The 22563-nt window shown below is 47.7% G+C and overlaps 1 protein-coding gene across 1 annotated transcript in view; it reads left to right on the forward strand.

Annotated features, from left to right (window-relative positions):
- LOC108937960 (neural proliferation differentiation and control protein 1-like) overlaps positions 1-22563 on the forward strand; it is a 40992-nt gene that overhangs the window by 12302 nt on the left and 6127 nt on the right. The window contains exons 2-4 of the mRNA XM_018758204.2: positions 7569-7715; positions 19011-19103; positions 19779-19967. Of these exons, the coding sequence (XP_018613720.2) occupies positions 7569-7715; positions 19011-19103; positions 19779-19967 (429 nt within the window). The remainder of the gene's footprint in view (positions 1-7568; positions 7716-19010; positions 19104-19778; positions 19968-22563) is intronic.

The following is a 22563-nucleotide window of genomic DNA, read 5'->3' on the forward strand; positions in this document are numbered from 1 at the left end:
AGAAGAAGGAGCAGAAGGAGATGGTATAGAACATTAAACAGGGGCAGCTGGTAGTGTAGTAGTTACATCTGCTGCCTTTGGACCCAATGGTCGCAGTTTCGAATCACTAGTAAAGTAGTTACCCTTAATTGTACCCTTGAGGAAGGTACTTATCCTAAATTGTTCCAGTAAAAAAAAAAAACTTGCCCAGCTGTATAAATGGGTAAATAATTCTAAGAAGCTTAACGTTCCTGTCACGCGGAACACAGGGAGCCGGGATGGCTGAACCCAAGTGCAACGTTGTTCGTCGGAAGGTGAGGGAAGAGGCGAGTCCTCAAAACCAGGGACGGGCGAAGGGTCGGTCGATCGGCGGACGGGACAAGAACGAGGATCCGCGGACGTGGTCGGAGAACGAAGCAAGGAGTCAAAAAAAGCGGAGATCGTGGACAGAGCAAGAGTGCGTGTAGTAACGCGAGGAAGGGCGGTTGTCCCAAACGAGATTCCGCAGCGGTACGGGAGCTGAAGAGGGTCTTTATAAGGTGAGTGATTACTCGTGAGTTAGCGCGGAGTCAGGTGTTGTTGCTTGTGCTGTGGGCGCGGACGTGACAGTTCCAAGTTTCTGTGAAGAAAAATGCCGGATAAACGTAAAGATGGAATGAGAAGGGGAGGCAGGAGATATTTTGGACTGTTAACAACTGAGTGAAAAGGAGGGAAGGGAACATTCCAGAACATTAAGAACCCTATATTTTGGACCGTTAAGGACGGAATGACAAGGATGGACGGGAGGAGACGTTCAGGAAGAAGAATAAGAAGGGTGGACTGAAGGTGCCCATGTGTACAGGTGTCCAGCCGCAGCTACAGAGCGGCTGTGTGAATCCCATGGAGCGCAGGTATCCGGGAACTGTAGCGAAATCCGTGAGAACATGCGGGACGTACAGCGAGGAGGCAGGCAGCCCAGCGGGGATCAGCACTGACACCGGCCCACGCACAAGTTAGCGTGTGATAGAGATGGACTCTGGAGATGCAGATCAGAGGGAGCCAGGGACGAGTGGAAGTGCACCAGGATTAATCCGCCCGTGCCCCCAGCGCGGATGGTAGCCGCATGGCAGAATCCCTATCGATTCTCGTCCCCGAGGCCGGCTTGGTGGAAGCGGTCATTAAAATTCACGGGGCTTTGTGCTGATGTCATACCAGATGACCCAGAGGAAGAATGTGGCACAAGGCTCTCAGGGATCGAACTGCGCTTTTGAACTTGGTGACTTGACAGGACAGAAGAGACGTGGGTAGGCGCGAGGGGAAAAAAAGCAACGAGGGCGAGTTTAGAGATCAGCAGTGAAGTGGGTGAAGAGAACAGAGCGTGGTTAACTGCACACCGCAAGAGCAGCGCCCATCTGAAGGAGTTTTCCGCAAGGAACGTGGGAGAGGGGAAACTCGCCAAAGAGCATCGCGTCCTGCACCATCTCCTTGCGCTGCATTTGTTTACGTGTAGGTGAAAAAGGTTGCCGGGCAACAGCTGATCGAGGAGAGGCTGTTATGAGTTCGGTGGCAACGATGATGAGGGAGAGTTACTTAAGGCTGGTAGTTATTAAAAATTGTTAACTGCGCATCAGTACGTGGTGTGTTTGAAGTAGCCGGAGATTAAGTCACTTTATGTGTTTGGTTTTATTTCCTAAACGTGTGTGTGTGTGTGTGTAAGGTGGCATCTTGTTGGAGTGATAGGCTCACCCAGGGAATTAGGTCTAGGAAGTGTAACGGGGTTAGAGGATCCCATCTGTTCTTCTAGCAAGGGAAACCGAAGTGGGCAGGACATCTGACAGTGAAGGCGTGGCCTGAAAGTGACCCACATGGACCAGGCTTCTTGTCAGGGAGTTGGTGCTTGACCAGCATCTCAAGAAGTCTTTAATGATTTGAGGACTTGTGCATAATCCATGGAACATGAGGTCCAACATCTTGGGCTCTCACCCCACGCGTCAACTGGATTAGAGCGGTTGAACAAATACATTTTTAAATTTTTCAGCCCCACCCACAAAACACACGGTGACCCGTAAGTCTTCTGTGAGGGAGTTGCATCTGGTCGGGAAGAAGGTCAGCTTCGGTTGTTCCTTATTGTGTCCAACATTCCTGGTCAATCAGCACTAACTCTTAACTAGTGCTCCTCAACCACAGCCCATCAGGTCCTTGTCCCCACTGCTCCATCCTGTCCAGTGTGATATACGGCAATGTATGTACATTGTTTCCATGGTAACGCTTGCTGCCAGCCTTCGACGATGTGAAGATCTCCTTTTCTCTCCTAACAAGCGCAGTTATGTGAACTTTCGTTCTTCAGGCAGTTGGAGCCATACCCAGAATGCTCTTCACTCATGTCTACACTTTTCATCGGTTTTGTTTGCATTTACATTTACATTTATTAAATTAGCAGATGCTTTTCTCCAGCCTCCATTGAGTTACACCAAAATCATCTAATCTCCTCCGTTAGTATAGCTGTGAATTTCCTTCCAAACTCATTCACATCCATAAAGTACTTAATTAATTTTTCTGAGAGTTCCTTTAAAGTAACTGGAGGGATTTGGAATTCAAACCCGCAGCCTTTGAGTCCAAAGACGGCAGCTCTAACTACTATTATACCTCCCATTAAAATAGTCATCTTCCCAAACTACGTGTCCTGCTAAGGCAAAAGTTGCTTATAATTACCTTTTTATATAGCTGGATATTATGCTGGAGCAGATAAGGATAAGCGCCTTTACCAGGGCCATATAGCAGAGCCCCTCTTGAACTGAAAATATATCCTTAACCGTTACATTAGCATGCGGTCTTATCGTAACACTCCTCCAAGACGCGCTGCCTGGTCGCCCCAGATAGGGCTGAAATCATGAGGTACGGTCACGAGTTCTTTCTGGGCACCGATGTGCTTTTCCTTAAAAAATCCCAGCGTACTTTCTAAAGGGCAGCGCGCTCATGAGGGCAAAGCCCACGCCTCCGGCACGACCTCGGCATTTAGACGGTCCGCAAAAGACCCCAACGGCAAATTGAATCCGTGACAGCAGACAGGCGTGGACGACGAAAGGAGAATGGGAGCAGGCTAAGAGTGCGGAGCCAGACAGATTGCAGATAACACTGCGCTGATCGTTGAAAGTGCCGACCTTCGCATGCAGAGGACCGTCTTCGATTACCTCCTGGAGTGTTTCAAAGAAAAGTGGTTAATGGCCGTCTATGACACGGTGATGAGAACTGTACATAGCTAAGAGACTTTACAGAGTCGTTTTTACTTTAATTCAATTTTACTTTATATAGACTGGGTTGGGTTTGGACTACAAAGACACATTTAACCCCATTTACAAAAATTTCTAGGTTGGGAGAGCTACCTTTCAGAGACAGTTAAATTTGCATTTATTTAATTAGCAGACATTTTTTTTCCAAGCGATTTCCAATGAACTCTATGTAGTGTTATCAGCCCACACACCTTATTCACCAAGGTGATTTACACTGCTAGATACACTATTTACACTGGGTCACTCATCCATACATCAGTGGAACACACTCTCTCTCTGTGAAACTCACACACTGTGGGTGAACCTGAACAGCATCTCTTTGGACTGTGTGAGGAAACCAGAGCAGACGGGGGAAACCCACGCAGACACAGTGAGAACATGCAAACTCCACACGGGCTGAGTGGGGATCGAACCCACATAGTCCTGCACTACCAGGTGCTGTGAGACAGCAGCACTACTCGCTGTGGCACCGTATTTAACGTTAACACCTTAAATTTGATTTTTTTGGGGGGGGTCCCTGCACCGTAACTGCAAGAAAATCCCTATAATCAGAGAGTTCAGAGGCTGAAACAGCGTTCCGTCGTTTTCCACTGTGACACGAAGGAATATGAGAAGGGAGCCGGAGACATCAGAGCCGTGAAATTACTTCTTCTCGACTCGCCACAACCCGCACAAACGCATGTAAGCAGTTGTGCCATTCTAAACGCTGCTAAGGATTTAAATTGTCACATTGACCAAGTATTTTCTTTAAAACAACTAACAAGTAGATAATCAGTTTATATATATATATACACACACACACACAGAGTCTAAAACTGCTTGTTCCAAGCAGGGTTGTGGCGAGCCAATGCATAAACGACAACACAGGGCGCAAGGATGAGGGGACAGACCCAGGATGGGACGCCAGTCCATCACAAGGCACCCCAAGCGGGACTCGAACCCCAGACCCACCAGTGAGCAGGCCCCAGCCAAACCCCCTGCACCACGATGCCCCCCGTTTCTATATATATATAGTTTATTACAATGAGGTGCAATTGTGAAAATGACACACAGATGCGATTCAGCCGCAGGTCTACATCAGTGTATACAGGCATTCGAACAAATAAACATAGGCGGTCATGTGACACAATTAACTTTCATTTCTGTATTGCAGTAAACAAATTACTTTACAACCATGAGTGCTCTCCTGGTGGTACTTTATTTATCTCAGAGAATTCAGCACCTAGTAGAGTAATTTTTCCTTGACATTTGTAGCGAGCGTCAATAAAATCTTCGAACGTTGGTTGGGAAATGAAGCCAATTGACAGCTTGATTTCATGTCTTCACTACTCTAGTTATTGGACGAATGTCTCTGCGAAGTCGTCAGTAATGACGTACCCTCGTGTCTTCGCACATCCTGACACATTTCGACACGACGGTTGGCCAGCAGTCTGGACCGCCAGTTTGTAAAGTCATTCTTGGTGCCTTATGTCCACAAACCACAAAAATTTTTCCACTTTCTGTTAGTCACAAGCTTGACTGCGATGCGGTGTTATCGAAAGTTGAGAACCCCTGCAGAAGGCTGTGTCGAGGACGTAGGTTCGATCCGCCCTCAGTCTGTGTGGAATTTGCGTGTTCTCCTGTGTCTGCGTGGATTTCCTCTGGGTGCTCTGGTTTCCTCCCACAGTCCAAAGACATGCTGATAACACTACGTAGAGTTCACTGGAAGTCGCTTTGGAGAAAAGTGTCTGCTAGGTGGCAATAAGAATGTAAGGTTTTTAATTAACTAAGGTTGTGGAAATGCAGAAGTCTGACACACTTCCCTTCATTATCCCCATCTTCCTCACTTCCCTGCTCTGTGTCTTCTTTGCCACCCGGCCGAATGGTATCCTACACCTCCCACCCCGTCGAGTATACTCCCCACGCGCACCCCTCGCTACGACACGAGCTTTAACGTTCAAACTCGCAGCAAAGTCTTTCCTTCCATTGCCTGGTTGGTTGTCATGGAAACTGGAGCTGTGAAACGGTTGTGTAATGGAGTGATGCAGATGGGGAAATGGTTGCTCTACATTGATTTATATACCATTAATTACCCGCTTCCCGCTGCCCACCGGACCTTCAGGAACGCATATTCCGGAAATGCTCTCCCAGTGTCTGAGACAGAACGGGCCACAATTTTTCGGGGACGCTTTCATCCGAATAGTGCAAGCAATTGCATTTTTGCCTCTTACCCATGTAAATAAATATTATTTTGATTTCAGTTTTGACACCAGTCTTGTCGCAGCCGAAATAATGTGAGACCGGTGTTTTTCGCTTGCGGAAACAGTGTAAAAAGCATTTTGCTCACGAAAACGGTGTGAACAGCCGGGCTGGGGAAGTGTGACGCCTGTGTTTTCATTGTGAGCACTTTAAATTGTGGTGTTTTCAGCGCTTGTACGGCGGAACAGCAGCGTTCCTGGATGCGCTGTGACCGGCAGTGTGTGTGGCATGAGAGCACTGTAAACCGCAGTTGGTAGCACCCGCGGTGGCGCCGGCACAGCACTCACACGGTGACCCACTTCCCTCGACTACACGTGTCCCCAAGTGTCCTCTGACCCCCCAGTCGATGAACATGTGCATTCGCACGACTTGACAGGCAAGGCGAGTAGGTGCCCGGGGCGGGCCGGCGCAGGGACGCCCCCGAGGTGCGGAAGGAGGAAAAACGTGCCGTAAAAAGGCCACTGCCAACACGGCCAAAACCAGAACACGTGTATGAATATCTTTCTTTTGGACACATCGTGCTAAATTTTTTATCCATCTATAAAGATGAGGCCTAGTAAGACAACGATGTGTTTCTTCCAGACACATTAAGTAAAAGGTCATAAGTTTGAGTACATTAGTTACATTTATTCATTTAGCAGACGCTTTTTTCCAAAGCAATGTACATCTTAGCAAAAATACAATTTGCGCATTACATTAAGAGAAAGTTACATGGCTGCAGACGTGATTCTTAAGTAAACCTAGTTTGTTACTTTCTACTTGATGCACCGATGTTCATCGCTCAAGTAGGTGCATAAAATGCAGGATAGATTAATACGGATCACCTTCCTACAATTTTTTAAAATTTTTATAAGGTACACAAACATTTACATGCTATACAGGAGTAGTTGTGTAAAGGTTTATCCGGGGATGATCGTGAAGTTACGGTGCATGAACATTTACACCATGCACGAGCAAGAGAGATCTTGGGCGAAGTGAGTCCAGAAGAGGCGAGTTTTCAGACCCTTCTTAAATGCAGATAGAGTTTCAGCAGTTCTGAGTGAGAGGGGGAGGTCATTGCTCCACAACAGAGCCAGAACCAAGAACCTCCGTGCTATACCTTTCGTGCGCGGGACCACCAAGCGAGCAGAAGTAGACGAGCGAAGGGGTCTGGTTGGGGTGTAGCGGTTGATCGAGAGTACACCCAAAAATCATGGTTGGCACCTTCACTGGAAGAGCTGGGTAGAAGAGTGGGAGCAAAGCAGCACACAAGTGTCCTACATCACTGGGAACTGCTGCAGAAGAGCTGGGAACACACGTGGGTTCATTTCCCGATCGAACTTGTTGACAGAATGCATACAGAACACAAAACTAGTTTCCTAGAAGCGCACTCAGACTTTTGACCGGCAGTATATACACTTGGATGACGTTCCTTTGGGTATTTGGATGCCAAACCCACAAGTGCAAGCTACAAAAATGTCAACCCTGGAGCTGAAGCGAGAGTTTGATGGATTCCTTCGCGCTGTGTTTCTCCTGGTAGTTTGTGTCAGTTGTTGAAAATACACTTGGATGAACGAGGGCCCAAAAAAACTCGCTTGAGATTTGCTCGGGGCCAAACGCGGGAAAATATCCGTCCCAGCGTTCAGACCGTTCCCCGCACCCAGGTCCGTCGTTTTCTGAGACGACGGCCGGTTTTATTGAGTTACCGTGAGTGCGCAATGAAGCGTTTGCCTCCTCGTGAAGTGTAGCGCTCCAGTAAAAGCCGTCGACTTGGAGACGGTGTGTCGCAGGGGAGCTGCTCCGAAAATGAGTCATTGTGCACTTGCGGAATTGGAAGGCTGCTATGATTCTCGAAGATCTCCTGCACGAGTGTGCCTGGTGTTTTATTGTGTGCCTGCTTGCCTCCGGACGTGCTTTCACAGTGGTCGTTTCCGGTAACACGCTTAGATGGTCCAGAAGACCACAACTCATGGGGCTGATTTGCTGAAGCTGCTACATCCTAGGGATTTTACCTCCAACATCTGGGGCTGTCAGTCACCTCAGCGGCGGTATGGTTTTAGACAGAGCTGGACTCAACGTGCGGTTTTGTCTTTCTTTCTGCAGCGGACAAATGTCCCCGCAGCCTGGACTGCGCCAGAGAGGGACGGCACTTCTGCCGACCAGGCTCCTCCCACTGTGGCCCATGCCTCACCCCGCTGGAGGAGAACACAAAGGGCAAATGCGTGGTCAAGAAGAGGCATTCCCACATTGGTATGTTCGGTGGTTTTCAATAGGATTTTGTGGCAGCCATGTAAACATTGTGGTTGATGATGAAATGGTGTTTTCATTGTTGGGTTGACTTGTGATGTTGGGAAGGTGGATTCTGCTGAAATTTGGGCCCGATGGAAGTATATGAAGACCACACACATACACACTGTCGGAAACCACTTGTCCTGAGCGAGATCGTGGCGAGCTGGAGCCTAATCCAGTAACAGCGGGTGCAAGGTTGGATAGGGAGGAGACACACCCAGCATGGGACACCGGTTCATCAGAAGGAACCCCAAGCAGGGATCGAACCTCAGACCCACCAGAGAGCGGGACCCAGCCAAACCCACTGCGCCACCACATCCCCCGTATGAAGACCCGTCGAGTCCAGTAGAGATCAGGGTCCAACAGAGACAGCTAGAGACCAACAGTGTCTAGTCGAGACTATATGTCTCTAGACGAGACTCATATAGACCAACACGAGACCTATTCAGCACCCAAGGAGGGGTCCGGTAAACCTGCATATCGGCAGTCCTGCGCTCCCCTGGCACCCATCTCTCAGAGCTCCCACACGCTGCCGGGACCGTGATTGACAGGTCTCTGACCGGCCTGAACGGCACTACAGCTGCTGAGCTATGAATTACAGAGGTGACGTTCCGATTCCTAATAATGTTATCGCCAAATGCGGCAGCCCTGCAGAAAGAACCAATCTTTACACAGTGCATTATTCATCATTATTAAAGCATATCAATGTAATTAAAGCATATTTCACGATGAATATTGCTTCTTCGGAGGCAGGCTTGTAATAGTGGAGCCAGATGAAAGGGGATTACTGTAGTAATATGGTTTCCACTTCGTAGTTTATATCCATTACTGTCGTTAGTTCTCTGGCTGTGTATGAACTCATTACCACTGGGAATATGCGGGGAGCAAGTACAGCACAGCGAAGGGTTTAATGTCAGCCATAGATTGTCCAGATTTATTTAGCCATTAGCCAGCAGGGTTCGACTTGTGGACGATGGCGTGACTGGAAATATCTAGTGTTTATTTGAAAGGGTCAGGAGAGTCTCAGGCTGTTTATTGAGAATTCGTCCCGATGAGACCCCCGGCTCCTCCCGCCTTCGTGAGCTCGGCGCATAGCTGCTGCTAGTGGGCAAGCGGCACCGGCGGGGATGAGTGATGCCTGGATCCCGGGGAGCCAGAGGGGTCGCGGTGGTGGCAGCTGGCCCAGAAAGCCTCACGTGCCCAGCAGAACGTGAACAGAATGAGAGAGCGATGTTACCTTCACATTTTGCATTCATTTAGTGAGCTGAAATTTTTCTCCAAAGCAGCTTCCTTTTATTCGTTTAGCTGACGCTTTCCTATAAAGCGACTGACGATACTGAGCTACCTTCGACTATTTATATACTTGAGTAATTCTACTGGAGTGTTACTGGTTAAGTACCTTGCTCAAGGGTACCACAGCAGTAGGTGCGATTCAACGCAGCAACCTTCAAAAAGGCAGCAGCTCCAATCACTGCACTATCAGCCTCCCCAAAACTAGACTTGTGTCAGAAGTGGGATACACTCAGACTAGCAATATCACATTTACAATGAGCTATTTATAAAGCAGTTTGATTTTTGCTCTGTCAATTGTTGCTCAGGTGTACCGAGGGAAGAGGTGGGACTCAAACTTAGGGCTGCTGTAACACCTACCAGGGGTTCTAAGGGCTCCGGCAGCACCTCGAGTCACCATCAACTATCAGCAGCTCAGAAAGGAGTCTTGTAACCTGGAGGTTACACGTTTAATTCTGCAGGGAAAATTTATTCTTACTGATTTTGGTTGCTTAGCAGGTGTAAAAGTCTACAGTTCGATATTTTTATCTAAATGGTTTGGGTCAAGTACTTTTGTAAAAGGTAAAACAGCAGGGTTCCTTTCTAGCACATCCACATCCTTAGCTGGTAGGTTACCCGCCGTGCCCTCAGATGATGATGGGCTGTGCAACGTGTCTCGGTAATTAAACACAAGCCCCGCAACCCTCTTTTGCCGTTGCACTTCTTTTTTTTTTTTTTTTTTTTTTATTGTGGTCACGTTCTTTTTATTGCCCTCATGTTGAGCACCCAGCAGGGAGCACGTATATAACTGATGATATCATTAGCATCTAACAAGAAATGGTTCTTAGAAAAGAGAAAAACACACACACACACGGATCCCGTGGACTTGCTGCTCGCTTATTACCTAGTGTCCTGTGCATCCTGCCAGGGTCAGCAAGACAGCGTCAACCAATTGTCCATCCACCTGAGTGGACTGTAATATAACAAGGTGGACTCAGCCAGGAAGGTGTCCAGAGGCCGAAAATTATTAACAGTAATAGTTTAACTGATGCTTTTCTCTGATGCTAGGTTCATTCACCAACATTTTTACAATTATTTACCAATTTTTATAGCTTGGAACTACAGCTGAAGCAGGGATTTGAATCCATTTCATTCCAATGCAATTTAACAGCTCCAACCACTATGCCACCTGCTGCCCTGAGATGCGCTAGGCAACAGAAGACGGTTCCTTGGAATGACAGTAGGTGACTGGAACCCGCTTCTGGCGGAGAAGGTCTATTATGGTGCAAATTAAAACAGGCCAGCTGGGTATTGTATTAATACTCGTGAACGTAAATGTTTGCTGAATAATTCATCGGCACTACCGTGGTGAAGAGCATCTCCGCGGATGCGATCGCTGTCAATGGAATGAGTGCGGTGCAAAGAGTCAACGCATCTCTGTTCATCCACTAAATACACTGCAGAATAACGATAATGATAACGGAACGTGACATTGATAGTCTCCGCCCACTTTCTCCTCTCATCGTTATCCTTTCATGTCCTTCCCTTCAATGATGCTCCCATGGCCCTTAACTACCGCTTTGTCGCCCGATGGTCTTATTCCCCCAGCTACCTCCTCTCGTCTTTGTCTCTGGAACGAGGCGGCCGATGTCATGCGTCTGGGCTGCGAGTTCGCTTTAGCCTCTGCTATGACTCGTTTTTTATCATGTAAAATGGAAGGTTATGTAATTTTTTTAATGGCTTCAGTTCCAGCTCAAGGCCGTCCCTGAATTGCACGTTAAGACCTGAACAATCAATCAGTGGAAGGGAACCGGAGCTGATTTTGCCAGGTTTTTCTCAGCAGGCGGCAAACAGCTTACTCATAAATACCTGCGTGAGGTCATCATAATGGATGCGTGCATCATTTCGTTTGGGAGAAAAATGACTGTGAATGACATCATGATCCCACAGTAGGTATGGTATGCAGTATCCAGAGAAACATCTCAACGTGTCCAGCGTGACAGCGTCCGCTGAATATGGGCTAAAGGGACGTGAGCTGAGCTGGGGATGCTGCAAGTCCAACGTCGTCAACGTGCTTCAGCGTCCCTTTGTGTGAAACACGACTCATGTGCGGGCGACTGACGTGCGGGCGGTCGAGGAGTCGGCTGAATTGTCAAAATACCACATGGCATCGAGCGGAGGTCAGCCCCGCCCTCCTTTTCTCGGATTGGCTGCCGGTGATGTCACTCCATGTTCTCCCTGGCTGTCTGTCACTTGGCTGGTGGGAGGGTTGGGGGGGTGAGCGTACAGTGCTGGTGCTCCCTTTGTTTAATCCACCTGAGTCAGGAGATGGGGGACATGCAGAAGGGCGAGAGAGCAGGAATCACGTGGATGAAACAGAAGAGCTTCTGTAATAATAATTATAATTAATAAAATTACAGTTATTCCTTTCACCATTTCATTATCAATAACCACTTTGGCCAGTTCAGGGTCACAGGGGTCTGGAGTCTATTTTGGAAGCACAGGGTGTGAAGCAGGTTACATCCTAGCCATGATGTCGGTCCATGACAAGGAAATCGCACACACACACACACACACACACACACACACACACACACACACACACACACGCGCGCTTGTGTAATTAGAGACACCAGATGGGCTGAAACACATGTATTTGATTGTTCCTTTTAGCTGATTCGATATGAACGTTACGGAGGTTTGGTAAGCGAAGCTTTTTCCCATAAAAATGGTGTCTCGGCTTTAGGCGAGTTTGCGGGGAGATGATGATCATTCATCTGCACAAGGGCCCTTTGGGCTCCTACCCCCCTCCAGAGCATCGAAATGGGTCAGTAACTAGTGTCCTTGAGCAGGACGGCTGTCGCACTGAGCGGCATGTGGAGTTCACGTTTCATTTGCGCATGCATTCGGAACCAGTCAAAAGTTTGAGTACACGCACTTTTAAACTGGCTTCTTCTCACATTCGGCCTTCGGACAGCGAGTTAGACGCGGAATTGAGCTCACGTGTCTTCCCTCCCCTTCTGTAGCGGTTCCCACAGATGTAGGATATCCATGGGTCACTGTGCTTTCCCTCTTCTGTCCAGCTCATCCCATACAGATGTTGCCCATGCCGCTCCGGTGCACTCGCACTCTTCGCTGCTGGCGCACCCCTTGTTGGTCACTTGCGGTCAGATCAAAGTTCGAGGTTCACTTTATTGCCATTCCACACTTATATAAATGTTTAACTGGGGCGGCACAGTGAGTAGCGCTGCTGTCTCACAGCGCCATGGGTGGTGGAAGAAGACACGGTTTTCATCTCCATTCAGTCTGTGTGGAGTTTGCATGTTCTCCCCATGTCTGCGTGGATTTCCTCTGGGTGCTCTGGTTTCCTCCCACACTCCAAAGACATGCTGTTCAGGTTCACCCATAGTGTGTGAGCGACAGAGAGAGAGTGTGTGTTCCACTGATGTATGGATGAGTGACCCATTGTAAGTAGTGTATCTAGCAGTGGAAGTCTTCGTGTGCTCTGGTTTCCTCCCATACTCCAAAGACATGCTGTTCAGGTTCACCCATAATGTGTGAGTGACAGAGTGTGTGTGTTCCACTGGTGTGTGGATGAGTGACCCAGTGTAAGTAGTGTATCTAGCAGTGTAAGTCACCGCGGTGAATAAGGTGTGTGGGCTGATAACACTACACAGAGTTCATTGGAAGTCGCTTTGGAGAAAAGCGTCTGCTAAATAAATAAATATGAATGTAAATACAACAAAACAAAACACAGCTGCCTTGGGCCATGGTGCAACAGTGCACTCGACAGACACCATCACAGTTCAGAACGGCAGGGAGGTAACAGCAAACGGTAATCGATATATACACCTATGTATATGTAGGCATGTAAGGAAGGTTGGTGTAACACACACACACACACACACACACACACACACACACACACAGAAACCACTTGTCCCAAGCAGGGTCACAGCAAACCACAGCCTAACCCAGCAACACAGGGCACAAGGCTGGAGGGGACACACCCAGGATGGGACGCCAAGCCGTCGCAAGGCACCCCAGGTGGGACTCGAACCCCAGACCCACCGGAGAGCGGGCCCCAGCCAAACCTGCTGCGCCACCGCACCCAATCGAATAGTTTATTATTTATATATAAGTGTTTACAGTAGATAAGGTAATGGTGTTCAGCTATAGAGAGAGTGACTCACCAAGGACTTTACTCCAACGTTTACTAGAACCTCCCTCATCTGAGCATCCCGGGAGGTGGGATGAGTGGAAGTGCTTGTGCAGAGAAGCGTGATTTTAGTGCATGCTTTGGAATTCACTGTGGAGCGAAGGCGGTGGCGGCGGCAGGTGTGTGTGACTCTCGTTCACGTTGCCGTCGGCCTCGTCCAGGCCGATGAGCTCGACGCTATTTTAGGAGCGGTCGGCGCGCTCTCCCTGAGCGGTTTACAGAAATCCTCTTAACGGGTTCCACATCGCCACGCCTCGTTGATCCGTCACGATTTGCCCAAAACATTTGCGATTTATCTTACGCCAAGTGGTCAGGTTGATGGCATTTGGTGTCAATTGATCACTGATGTGACATTAATGTTCTTACAAAAGTAATTGTCCCTTCATATGAATTATGATAAGTGAATAATTGCTCTTTTCCTTTTCGATGGCCTTTTGTCATCTATAGGACTAAAGAGGGGTGACCTCATAGCAAAAGGCTGAGCGATGCATCATCTGCGCTTTGAATTGTGGGTAACAGTATGCCGATTGTTCATCCTTCGCTATCGGGTCGGATCATCATTTACGGTACACTCTCGATTTTTTCATGCTCTCCCAGTTGCCGTGGCGATGGCTGTTTCATTCATAACCTTGTGGAAGTGCGCCAGTGCGCCAGTGCGCTCCGTGCGCCGTGTCCTCCCGCGCCTCGCTCCGCCCCCGTGCTCAGCGCTGCAGGCCAGCTGATCCATCCACCCACGCGCAATTACAGCCGTGCTGCGGCACGCGCGCGCACACTCGCGCACTCACACACACGTACGTATTGCAGCAAACTATCAAACACTGGAAACTCACACCCATTCTGCCCATTCTGTTGTACTGCAGCACCTTGCAAACACACTTTATATATGTGTCTGTGTTCATATATGCATATACAGTACGTGTGTGTGTGTGTGTGTGTGTGTGTATGCATATATATGTACATAGACACACATACAGTATATATAGATATATATAGAATTTATTTATAAAAATCTGCTGAGTACATATATTACTGGGTGAAGTGTTTATTGCAGCGATCACCCCATTAGGAATTCCCTGCAGTACATTAGTGCCAGCCCTCACACACACACACACACACACACACAGAAGCAGAACTCTGCTCTCTGACCCTCAGATCCCGATGCGTGAACACACAGAGAGATGTAGCCGTGCAAATATCTCTTTCACATTCCTGGCCCGGATGCCTGCACCGATGCTGTCGCGCTCATCTCTGCCCCCCGGATGCTCTGTAGATTGACGCGCGTGGAGGTCTAAAAGCCCGGCCCGCGACGGTCGCTCGGGTCCGAGCTCCGCCGTGCCACGACCCCACCAGCTCTCCCGCCGCCAGGCCTGTGTATCGTGAGCTCCCGGCAGGAGTCATCAGCGGCTGACAGCTGAGCAGGTCTTATGGGTCGCCCCTTGGGCTTGTGGGCCGGGAGGGAGAGGGAGATGCCAGGGATGAGTGTGATGATTATGGGCAGCTATAGGGCACGCATCAACGTGATGTTTCAGGAAAAAACTAGATGTGGCATGAACAGGTTCCGGGTTCGAGAAGGTAATATTGCATCTAACGCTACTCCTTTTGGACTCGAAGGACTCAGGTTCAAATCCCCGCTACTCCTGTAGTACCCTTGAACCAGGTACTTACCGTGAATTGCTACGGTAAGAATGACCCAGTTCTGTAATGGTGTAAATTAGGATAAGTAGCGTAATACCGTAAGGTACTTTGGAAAAAAGCCTCAGCTAATTAATAAATGTTATATTCATGAGCCTGAAATATGCAGCCCGTGCTGGAAATTCTTTTATTTCTTTTATTAGCTACTTGGCAGATGGCTTCATTCAAATGGACTAAAATAGCTCAAACTTCGCAGTTGCATTCACTTACACAAGAAGTCAGACAGTGAGATAATAAACCGGTTTTCCTTACTTTCATTTATTCATTTAGCTTTTCGCCAAACCTTCCGTTTCTGTATCAGTTTATTAATTAGAAGAAAGATGCTTAAAATACGATATAATCAAATAAAAGAAAAATTAATTGTTCCGACCTCTATTTCACACGTCGACTGAAATTTAATTTTTTTTTTTTTCCTTCTACGGATCAGAATGGATTACCAGCCCACCAAAGGTGTCTGGTTCCATACACTGTCCAACTCGACAGGTAAAAATTTCTCCATTCCTCATTTCCGACAGTTAAAATCTTTATTCGCTAAATAAATCCTAAAAGTTGTAATGCAAATAATAAACTCAAAAATAAAACAATAAAATCAATAAAACCAACTAACAGGAAAACAGCATGACTGGACCTTTAAGACACTAAAAGATATACCCCAAGGCTAAAAATCATAAATAATTAAAAGAAAAAAAAAATCTCATGTACATAACAATGAGGAAGCTTTTCAGATACAGTCCCCTGGTTGCCACCTCAACCGAGTGCGACTCACTAAGGTCTCCCAGACACATGTATCATCCAAAAATGGTTTGCAGAGCAGACTTGTTATCTACCAACTATTATTTTCTACATTTCCCTTATGATATTATGCATATTAGGGTGATTTTGGGCTGAACTTGGGATGGGGGTGGAATAAATTGGAATTTAAGTTTTTACTATATATATTTTATATATATAGGGGGCGCTGTGGCGCAGTGGGTTGTACCGGGTCCCGCTCTCCGGTAGGTCTGGGGTTCGAGTCCCACTTGGGGTGCCTTGCGACGGACTTGCGTCCCATCCTCGGTGTGTCCCCTCCCCTTTTAGCCTTGCGCTCTGTGTTGCTGGATTGGGCTCCAGCTCCCCGCGACCCCGTATGGGACGAGCGGTTCAGAAAGTGTGCGTGTAATTGTAATTTCATTGTTCGGTATTTTAATATACAGTCGGTTCCCGGAAACGAATTGGGATCTGTTCGACGGGACAAGTTTGAATGTATGGCAGCTCCTACCATTCATGGCTTAGAGCTGCTGCCTTTGGATGCCAAGGTTGCTGGTTTGAATCTCTTCTCTTGCTGCGGTAAAGCTGAGCAACATACTTGTCCATAATCGCTCCGGTAAAGATTGCCAGGCTGTATAGAGGGGTAAATAAGTGCGGGCTGGTGCGGAAGAAACCGCCGGATGAATGTAAAGAAAGGTGTTTTGTACAAGCACCGCTGGAGAGTCCCTTTTGGCGTGGGCTCTTCCCCTGGGGTGTGTTTTTTTACACTACCTGTTGTGTTCATCTGCAAGTCCCATCAAGTAGTGTGCGAAGCACCTCCTGAGCACCCTAGAATTGTCACGTTGTCAAATTAAGACAAACCAAGTTTGTCTTCTAATTGTATAATGTCATCATGGGGGGTGGGGGGGGGTTGGGCAGCCAGTTGGTCTTGGACCCCCAACCGTTCTGTTCTCTTTCACCACCTTGAGGCCTTTTGTTTCTTCTTCTCTGTTGCCTTCTAGCCTTTTCCACACTTGTTGTAAAGTGACAAGTTTATACTTACACCCCATAGTGTACAAATACAAATGTACATAAATACAGGTCGAAGTATGATTTATGATATCGAGGAAAGAGCCTGAGTTTTCTGATTTAATGTCTTTATTGCGACTGTTTTCATTTGTGTACCGTCACTGGGGTTGCTGTTTATGTGGGGTTTGTATATTTATGTACATTTGTATTTGTACACTATGGGGTGTATGGCAGTATAATTGTGTGTGTGTGTGTTGAGGGGGTTGTTTTGCTTAATGCTTTGCGTTGTCATTGTAGTCTCACTCACCATAGAATTAGTGCAAAGTAGCGGCACACACACATCGCGTGCCACAATCACTCATTTCTACATCTACTACAATAAACCATTTGAAAATTTCAAAAGAAGCTTTAAACTCTCACATACACACACGCAGCATCTAAAACCACATGTCCCATGCAGGGTCGCGGCAAGCCGGAGCCTATCCCGGCAACACAGGGCACAAGGCTGGAGGGGGAGGGGACACACCCAGGACGGGACAGCAGTCCGTCGCAAGGCACCCCAAGCGGGACTCGAACCCCAGACCCACCTGAGAGCAGGACCCGGTCAAACCCCTTGCGCCACCACACCCCCAAGCTTCGAACTTCACTTCCTAATTTTTCAACTGATTTCATGTCTTCATTTTCACTTTTTTATTTAGGTTTTCTAAGACTCTTCTTTCTTTCTGTGCTCCATGCGCTGGACCTTTTCTTACCACATTCCTTTTTTTGTCTGTTTGTGGCAAGAGACACAGATTTGCTCTTTGTGTATAAACAGTCCCCCAGAGATGTGTAATTACAGAACGGCCGCGGCAACCTGCAATCATCCAGATGGTGGGCTGCAAGCCCAATCAACACTGCTGACAGACCTATTCTAACTTGCGCGCGCGCACACACGCACACACACACACACACACACACACACACACACAAAATGAGCTTCCCAGGTATTTGTGTTCATGATGTGTACTACATCCCCTTTCTAACATCAATGGAGTTCCAAACCTTCGAAGATACAAACATTTCCAGTGTATTATGAAATAGCTGCGACAGCGTTTAGTTCACGTAACACAGCAGGTCGTGTTTATCCACCGAGTGACCGGACGGCGGTACGGAGCACTCGCGCAGGTTGGGAGCGCGGGACCCCCCGTCGGTCGGTCACCCCACTTCCACCGTGTTTACGCCTTGTGTCTATTGGGTGACCAGTAACGACACTCCTGTGGGATGAATGTGGATAAAACAATGGTGACTGAACAGAAGTTTGTGGAGACAAACATCTATTTCAGTTTCTGTCTTTTTCAGTTAATTTCCATACCTTGAGGTGCATAAAATACGAAAATCTTTTAGATGACTTATTTTTAGCATCGCTATACTCAATATTTTTACAAAACCCAGTCTGTCATTCAGTCACAGGGTATCTGTTTTATTAAGCTTTGGTTGTGTGAGACTTGGCGGGGGGGGTCTGGTGGCACAGTGGGTTTTGGCCAGTGCCCGTTGTACGCGCCCCGTGTTTCCGGGACAGGCTCCGGCTCGCCGTGACCCCGCTCGAGAGAAGCGATTGTTGAAGTTGGCCGGTTGTTTGAGACTTTGTGCAAGACGTGATGTGGGAGGTACAAATAAAACAGTCCACGATCAGGTGTCCTGCCGGTGCAGATGAGTTCTATGCCCTAAGTACAGCGGGTACAGGTGTCCCAGGGGTAGCCTGTGGCCTCCTAATACATAGGCACCTGCTTGCTGTGTCAAACCATTCAGGTCCCGAAACACACTGCACCGATGACACCGGTGACTTCATTTTTCCTTATTTGTATGACACACAGAGATACTTAAACTTATTTATACAGAGATATAAAGAACCTCAGTATTTCCTCACTATCACAGCAGTACAAACACCTTTGTGTTCACTTTCTTATTCACACACACACACTGTCTGAAATCACTTGTCCCAAACGGAGACACGGCAAACCGGAGTCTAACCCGGCAAAACAGGGCGCAAGGCTGTTGGGGGGGAGAGGACACACCCAGGACGGGACGCCGGTCCATCGCAAGGCACCCCAAGCGGGACTCGAACCCCAGACCTGCCCCGCAGCGGGACCTGGCCAAACCCACCGCACCCTCCTCTCTTATTCACAGTCAAAAAAAAAAAAAATCCTAGAAAGGCTCGAATTCCATTCACAATGTGCTTTGCAACTATACCCACATTATACTGGTTTTATTTTAGAAGTGATATTTCCATGGACTTGGGCCATTTCTCACTCAGTCAAAACGTGTTCCCGTCCCGTTCTCAGCCAAGGTGACCACTCTACCGGACCTGGATGAAGAAATTGACTTCCTGTCCTCCATCATCGCCAAACAGCAGGAAGCTGAGGTGAAACACGCAGGTAAGGCTGCGCTAGACTCTTAGTGCTGCCCTCTCCTCCCTGATCTCTAAAGCTGAAGAATTACTGAAATAATGATGGATAATATACTGATATATATAGATAATGTATTTATTGCATGCAAACATTGATCTTTTTCACACGGCATTGATCATTTCACACGGTCGGATTGGATTTTTGGCACATACACACCGTAAATAATTTACTCATTTAGCTTGATCTTGTCTCCAACGCAACTTATGGTGAGGTTTGTATGCTAAGCCACTAATAATTTATCTATTAATGAGGTTGTGTAATTTTTGCTGTGTCAGTTTGACTTGGCTTCTTCGAATGTGAAGGTTGCAGGTTCAAATCCCACCTCTTCTGCACTGCCCTCGAGCAAGGTGCTTACCCCAAATTGCTCGAGTAAAAATTACCCTGCTATGTAAATGGGTAAATTGCTGTAAGAAGTTCAACACGGTAAGTCGCTTTGGAGAAAGGCTAAATGCCGAATGTAACGTAAGTACCATGATCAAGGGCTTTACATCAGGAGTGCGATTCAAACCCATGTCCTTCAATTACAAGGCAACGGTTGTAACCACTACACCACCTGCTGCAGCGTCATAGTTATATGTACATAAAGGCAGGGTACCAATCCCAGTTCAACGCCCTCTCTCTGTCCCATGTGCACCTCCACAGCACCGTCCCCTCAGGATGCTCCCAAGTCCAATCCAGGTGACCCCAAGCAGTGGAACACCACCAATGTGCCTACAGCCTCTCCTGGAACAAAACCCGCCCCTACCTCGCCCCCCCAGACCGGGGCACAGTCTGCTGTTCGGAGGGAGCCCCTGGCCGCCCCCTACCCCACCAAGGAAAAGGCCCTCACTGGTACACATCTTCTCCTGCTTCTCCGCATGCCACGTAGGGCTGGTTCTAGAGAACAGGCAGGCTGGTGTAAGAGCTGTGGTCCGTCGTCTTAGTTATGTTCCGGATCTCCGGTGGCGGTTGAAAACCGAGATTTCTCAAAATCCTGCACCCCTGGCCGGATTCCACGCAGTAGGACAGGTGAATGTGGTGCAGGAAGAGTAAACTGCAGAAGTGAGGTCTGAAAAGGCACTACTGCTGTGAGCAAGTATTCGTTTGGCTGATGTTTTTGCTCGGCATAACTTACTCACACATTTACATTCTCATTTATTCATTTTGCCGAAGCCTTTTCGCTTAATAGTGCATTTCGCCAACAGACAAGCACACTCACTCCAATACCACCGTTTTTGCTGGTGTACATGACATGAATGGCTGTGTATGGAATTGATAGGGAGTAATTTTTAGCAGATAACGTAGCGAAGGTACAGGAGTACAGAAGAGATCAAGAGGGAAATGAATGTGCAGGGGATGTGTTTTGAGACCCTTCTTGAATGTTGAGAAGGATTCAGCAGCTCTGAATGACGGAGGGAGGTCATTCCACCACAGTGGAGGCAGAACTGACAAACTTCGGACAAAACACCACCAACGGAATGGAGGAGTATGGCACTGTGGGAGGGGAGTAAGAGCGATCAGGTCCTGTAGGTACTGGGGAGCAGATGTGTCGATGGTCTAGTAGGCAGTAGGCAGAACGTTGAACTTGATATAGACAGCTACAGGAAGCCAATGAACAGAGTCAAGGAGGGGAGACATAGGAATGCTTTGGCAGATCAAACACAACTGCCGGAGGCATCTTAGAGCGTTACGTTCATGTACTAGGCTACTTCCTGTGATTTACTCATTTATACAGCTGGACTTTTTAGAGTAAGTGCTTTGAGCAAGGCTACTACAGTGGCAGCAGGGCTTCAAACCCAGGTCCTCTGATTACAACGCAGCTGCTTTAACTGCTACGCCACCTAGTGCCCCTTTAGCCACAGTACCTCTTCAGGCTGTCAGCGACTCTGCTCTGCTGCTCAGGGTACCGTTCAAGCGTTCAAATGAAACATGAACGCTATACCAGCCGGTAAACCCTGTTATGCTGTTTACCCAGTCCTGCTTTGCACAGTTTTGGAAAGATCGGCAACCCACGTGCGAAAACTCACCCGGATCTTGTTTATTCAGTCTGATAGATGTTTTTGGGATCCACACTATTTGATTTAAAGGTAGTTAATGAAGCGGTAAGCTTGCGGGCGTAGCGGGTCCAGCCTCCGGGACTCGGCTGGTTTGCCGTAGCCAATGGCAAGAAGTCGCCGGGCCCACGGACAGAGCCGACGTTTCTATTGCGTCATTTCCAGAATGGCATGTAGCCGTGCGCCCAGAAACCCAAATCAGATCTGTGGTCACGTGACTCGGCTGAGTGTTCGCAAAACGACATTACGGGGCAACGCCGGTGCTGCCAGCAGGACACACCAGCAAGCTGCGAAATGGCCCACTTAATCCCATTAGGGTAGCCTCGGTGCAGGCGCTCAACTCGGAGGGCTGCCCCCCCCCCTCGCACTTCCCTGAAATGGAATTAGCATCTGGGATGGGCGGCATTAGCGCTCGGCAGCACTTGTAACGGAGCAGATGTCACACGGACCCATGTTTTCGTCGTTGTTGTTATTGTTGCCGGCGCTGTTGCGGCGGGGATGGGTGTTTCGCCACGTGTACATGTCCTTAACCAGTCTACTTCCAGATGACCTGATACCCATATGCAGTCATCTTTGCGAAATACAACTGGGAGCGGATGTATCTCAATGTGTTCATAAAACTAGTGTAATTTTTACCACAATGTCACAATCAATCAAAGGACAATAAAGATAAGATAAGATACTTTATTGTCACTGTATACAATACAATAGTGCAATAATGTGAGCATTAGTATTTTCATTTTAACATTTTTATTAAATTGAAGCTACATTAAAAATTATTTAAAGTAGATCAAAATAATACTCCTGTCCAGTGTAGATTGTTTGTTTTATCCCATAAATGTGTGCTGCGGCTTCTCTTGATCACCAATACTGAGATAGGTGCTGTAAACACCGTGGAAGGGAGTTGAATTAAGGTGGTTCCAACCTCCCGTCGCCTTTGGGTGCTCTTTGCTGCTTCCTATCGGCATCAACGCAGGTTGCTTTTGCTTTGAAAAATGCAGAAATGTTCGGAAACAGGTGAGTGTAGACAGTGCAGTTGAAAAGAAGAAAAATAAATGTTCATATCTTCGTAAAATCTTTGAAAATTCGTAACTCGAAAGTTTATCGTACGAAGAGCCGCTGTATCTGAAAGCCACACACAATCATGTGTTCAGACTCACAACTGCAAAGAACACACCTGTTGGACTGTAGGCTGCTTATACGTTTGTGAACGGACACACACACACACACACACACACACACACACACACACACACACACACACACACACTAAACACACTACTGTGACGTTGCTTAGATAGAGACAGCAGACTCCGAACTCAGAAAGTCATGAAGAAACCCCTCCCTTCAAGTGAACCATTAACAGACCCCCCTTCTTCTTCTTCTCTCCTCTC

This window comes from Scleropages formosus, chromosome 17 (assembly GCF_900964775.1).
Source record: "Scleropages formosus chromosome 17, fSclFor1.1, whole genome shotgun sequence".
NCBI lineage: Eukaryota > Metazoa > Chordata > Actinopteri > Osteoglossiformes > Osteoglossidae > Scleropages > Scleropages formosus.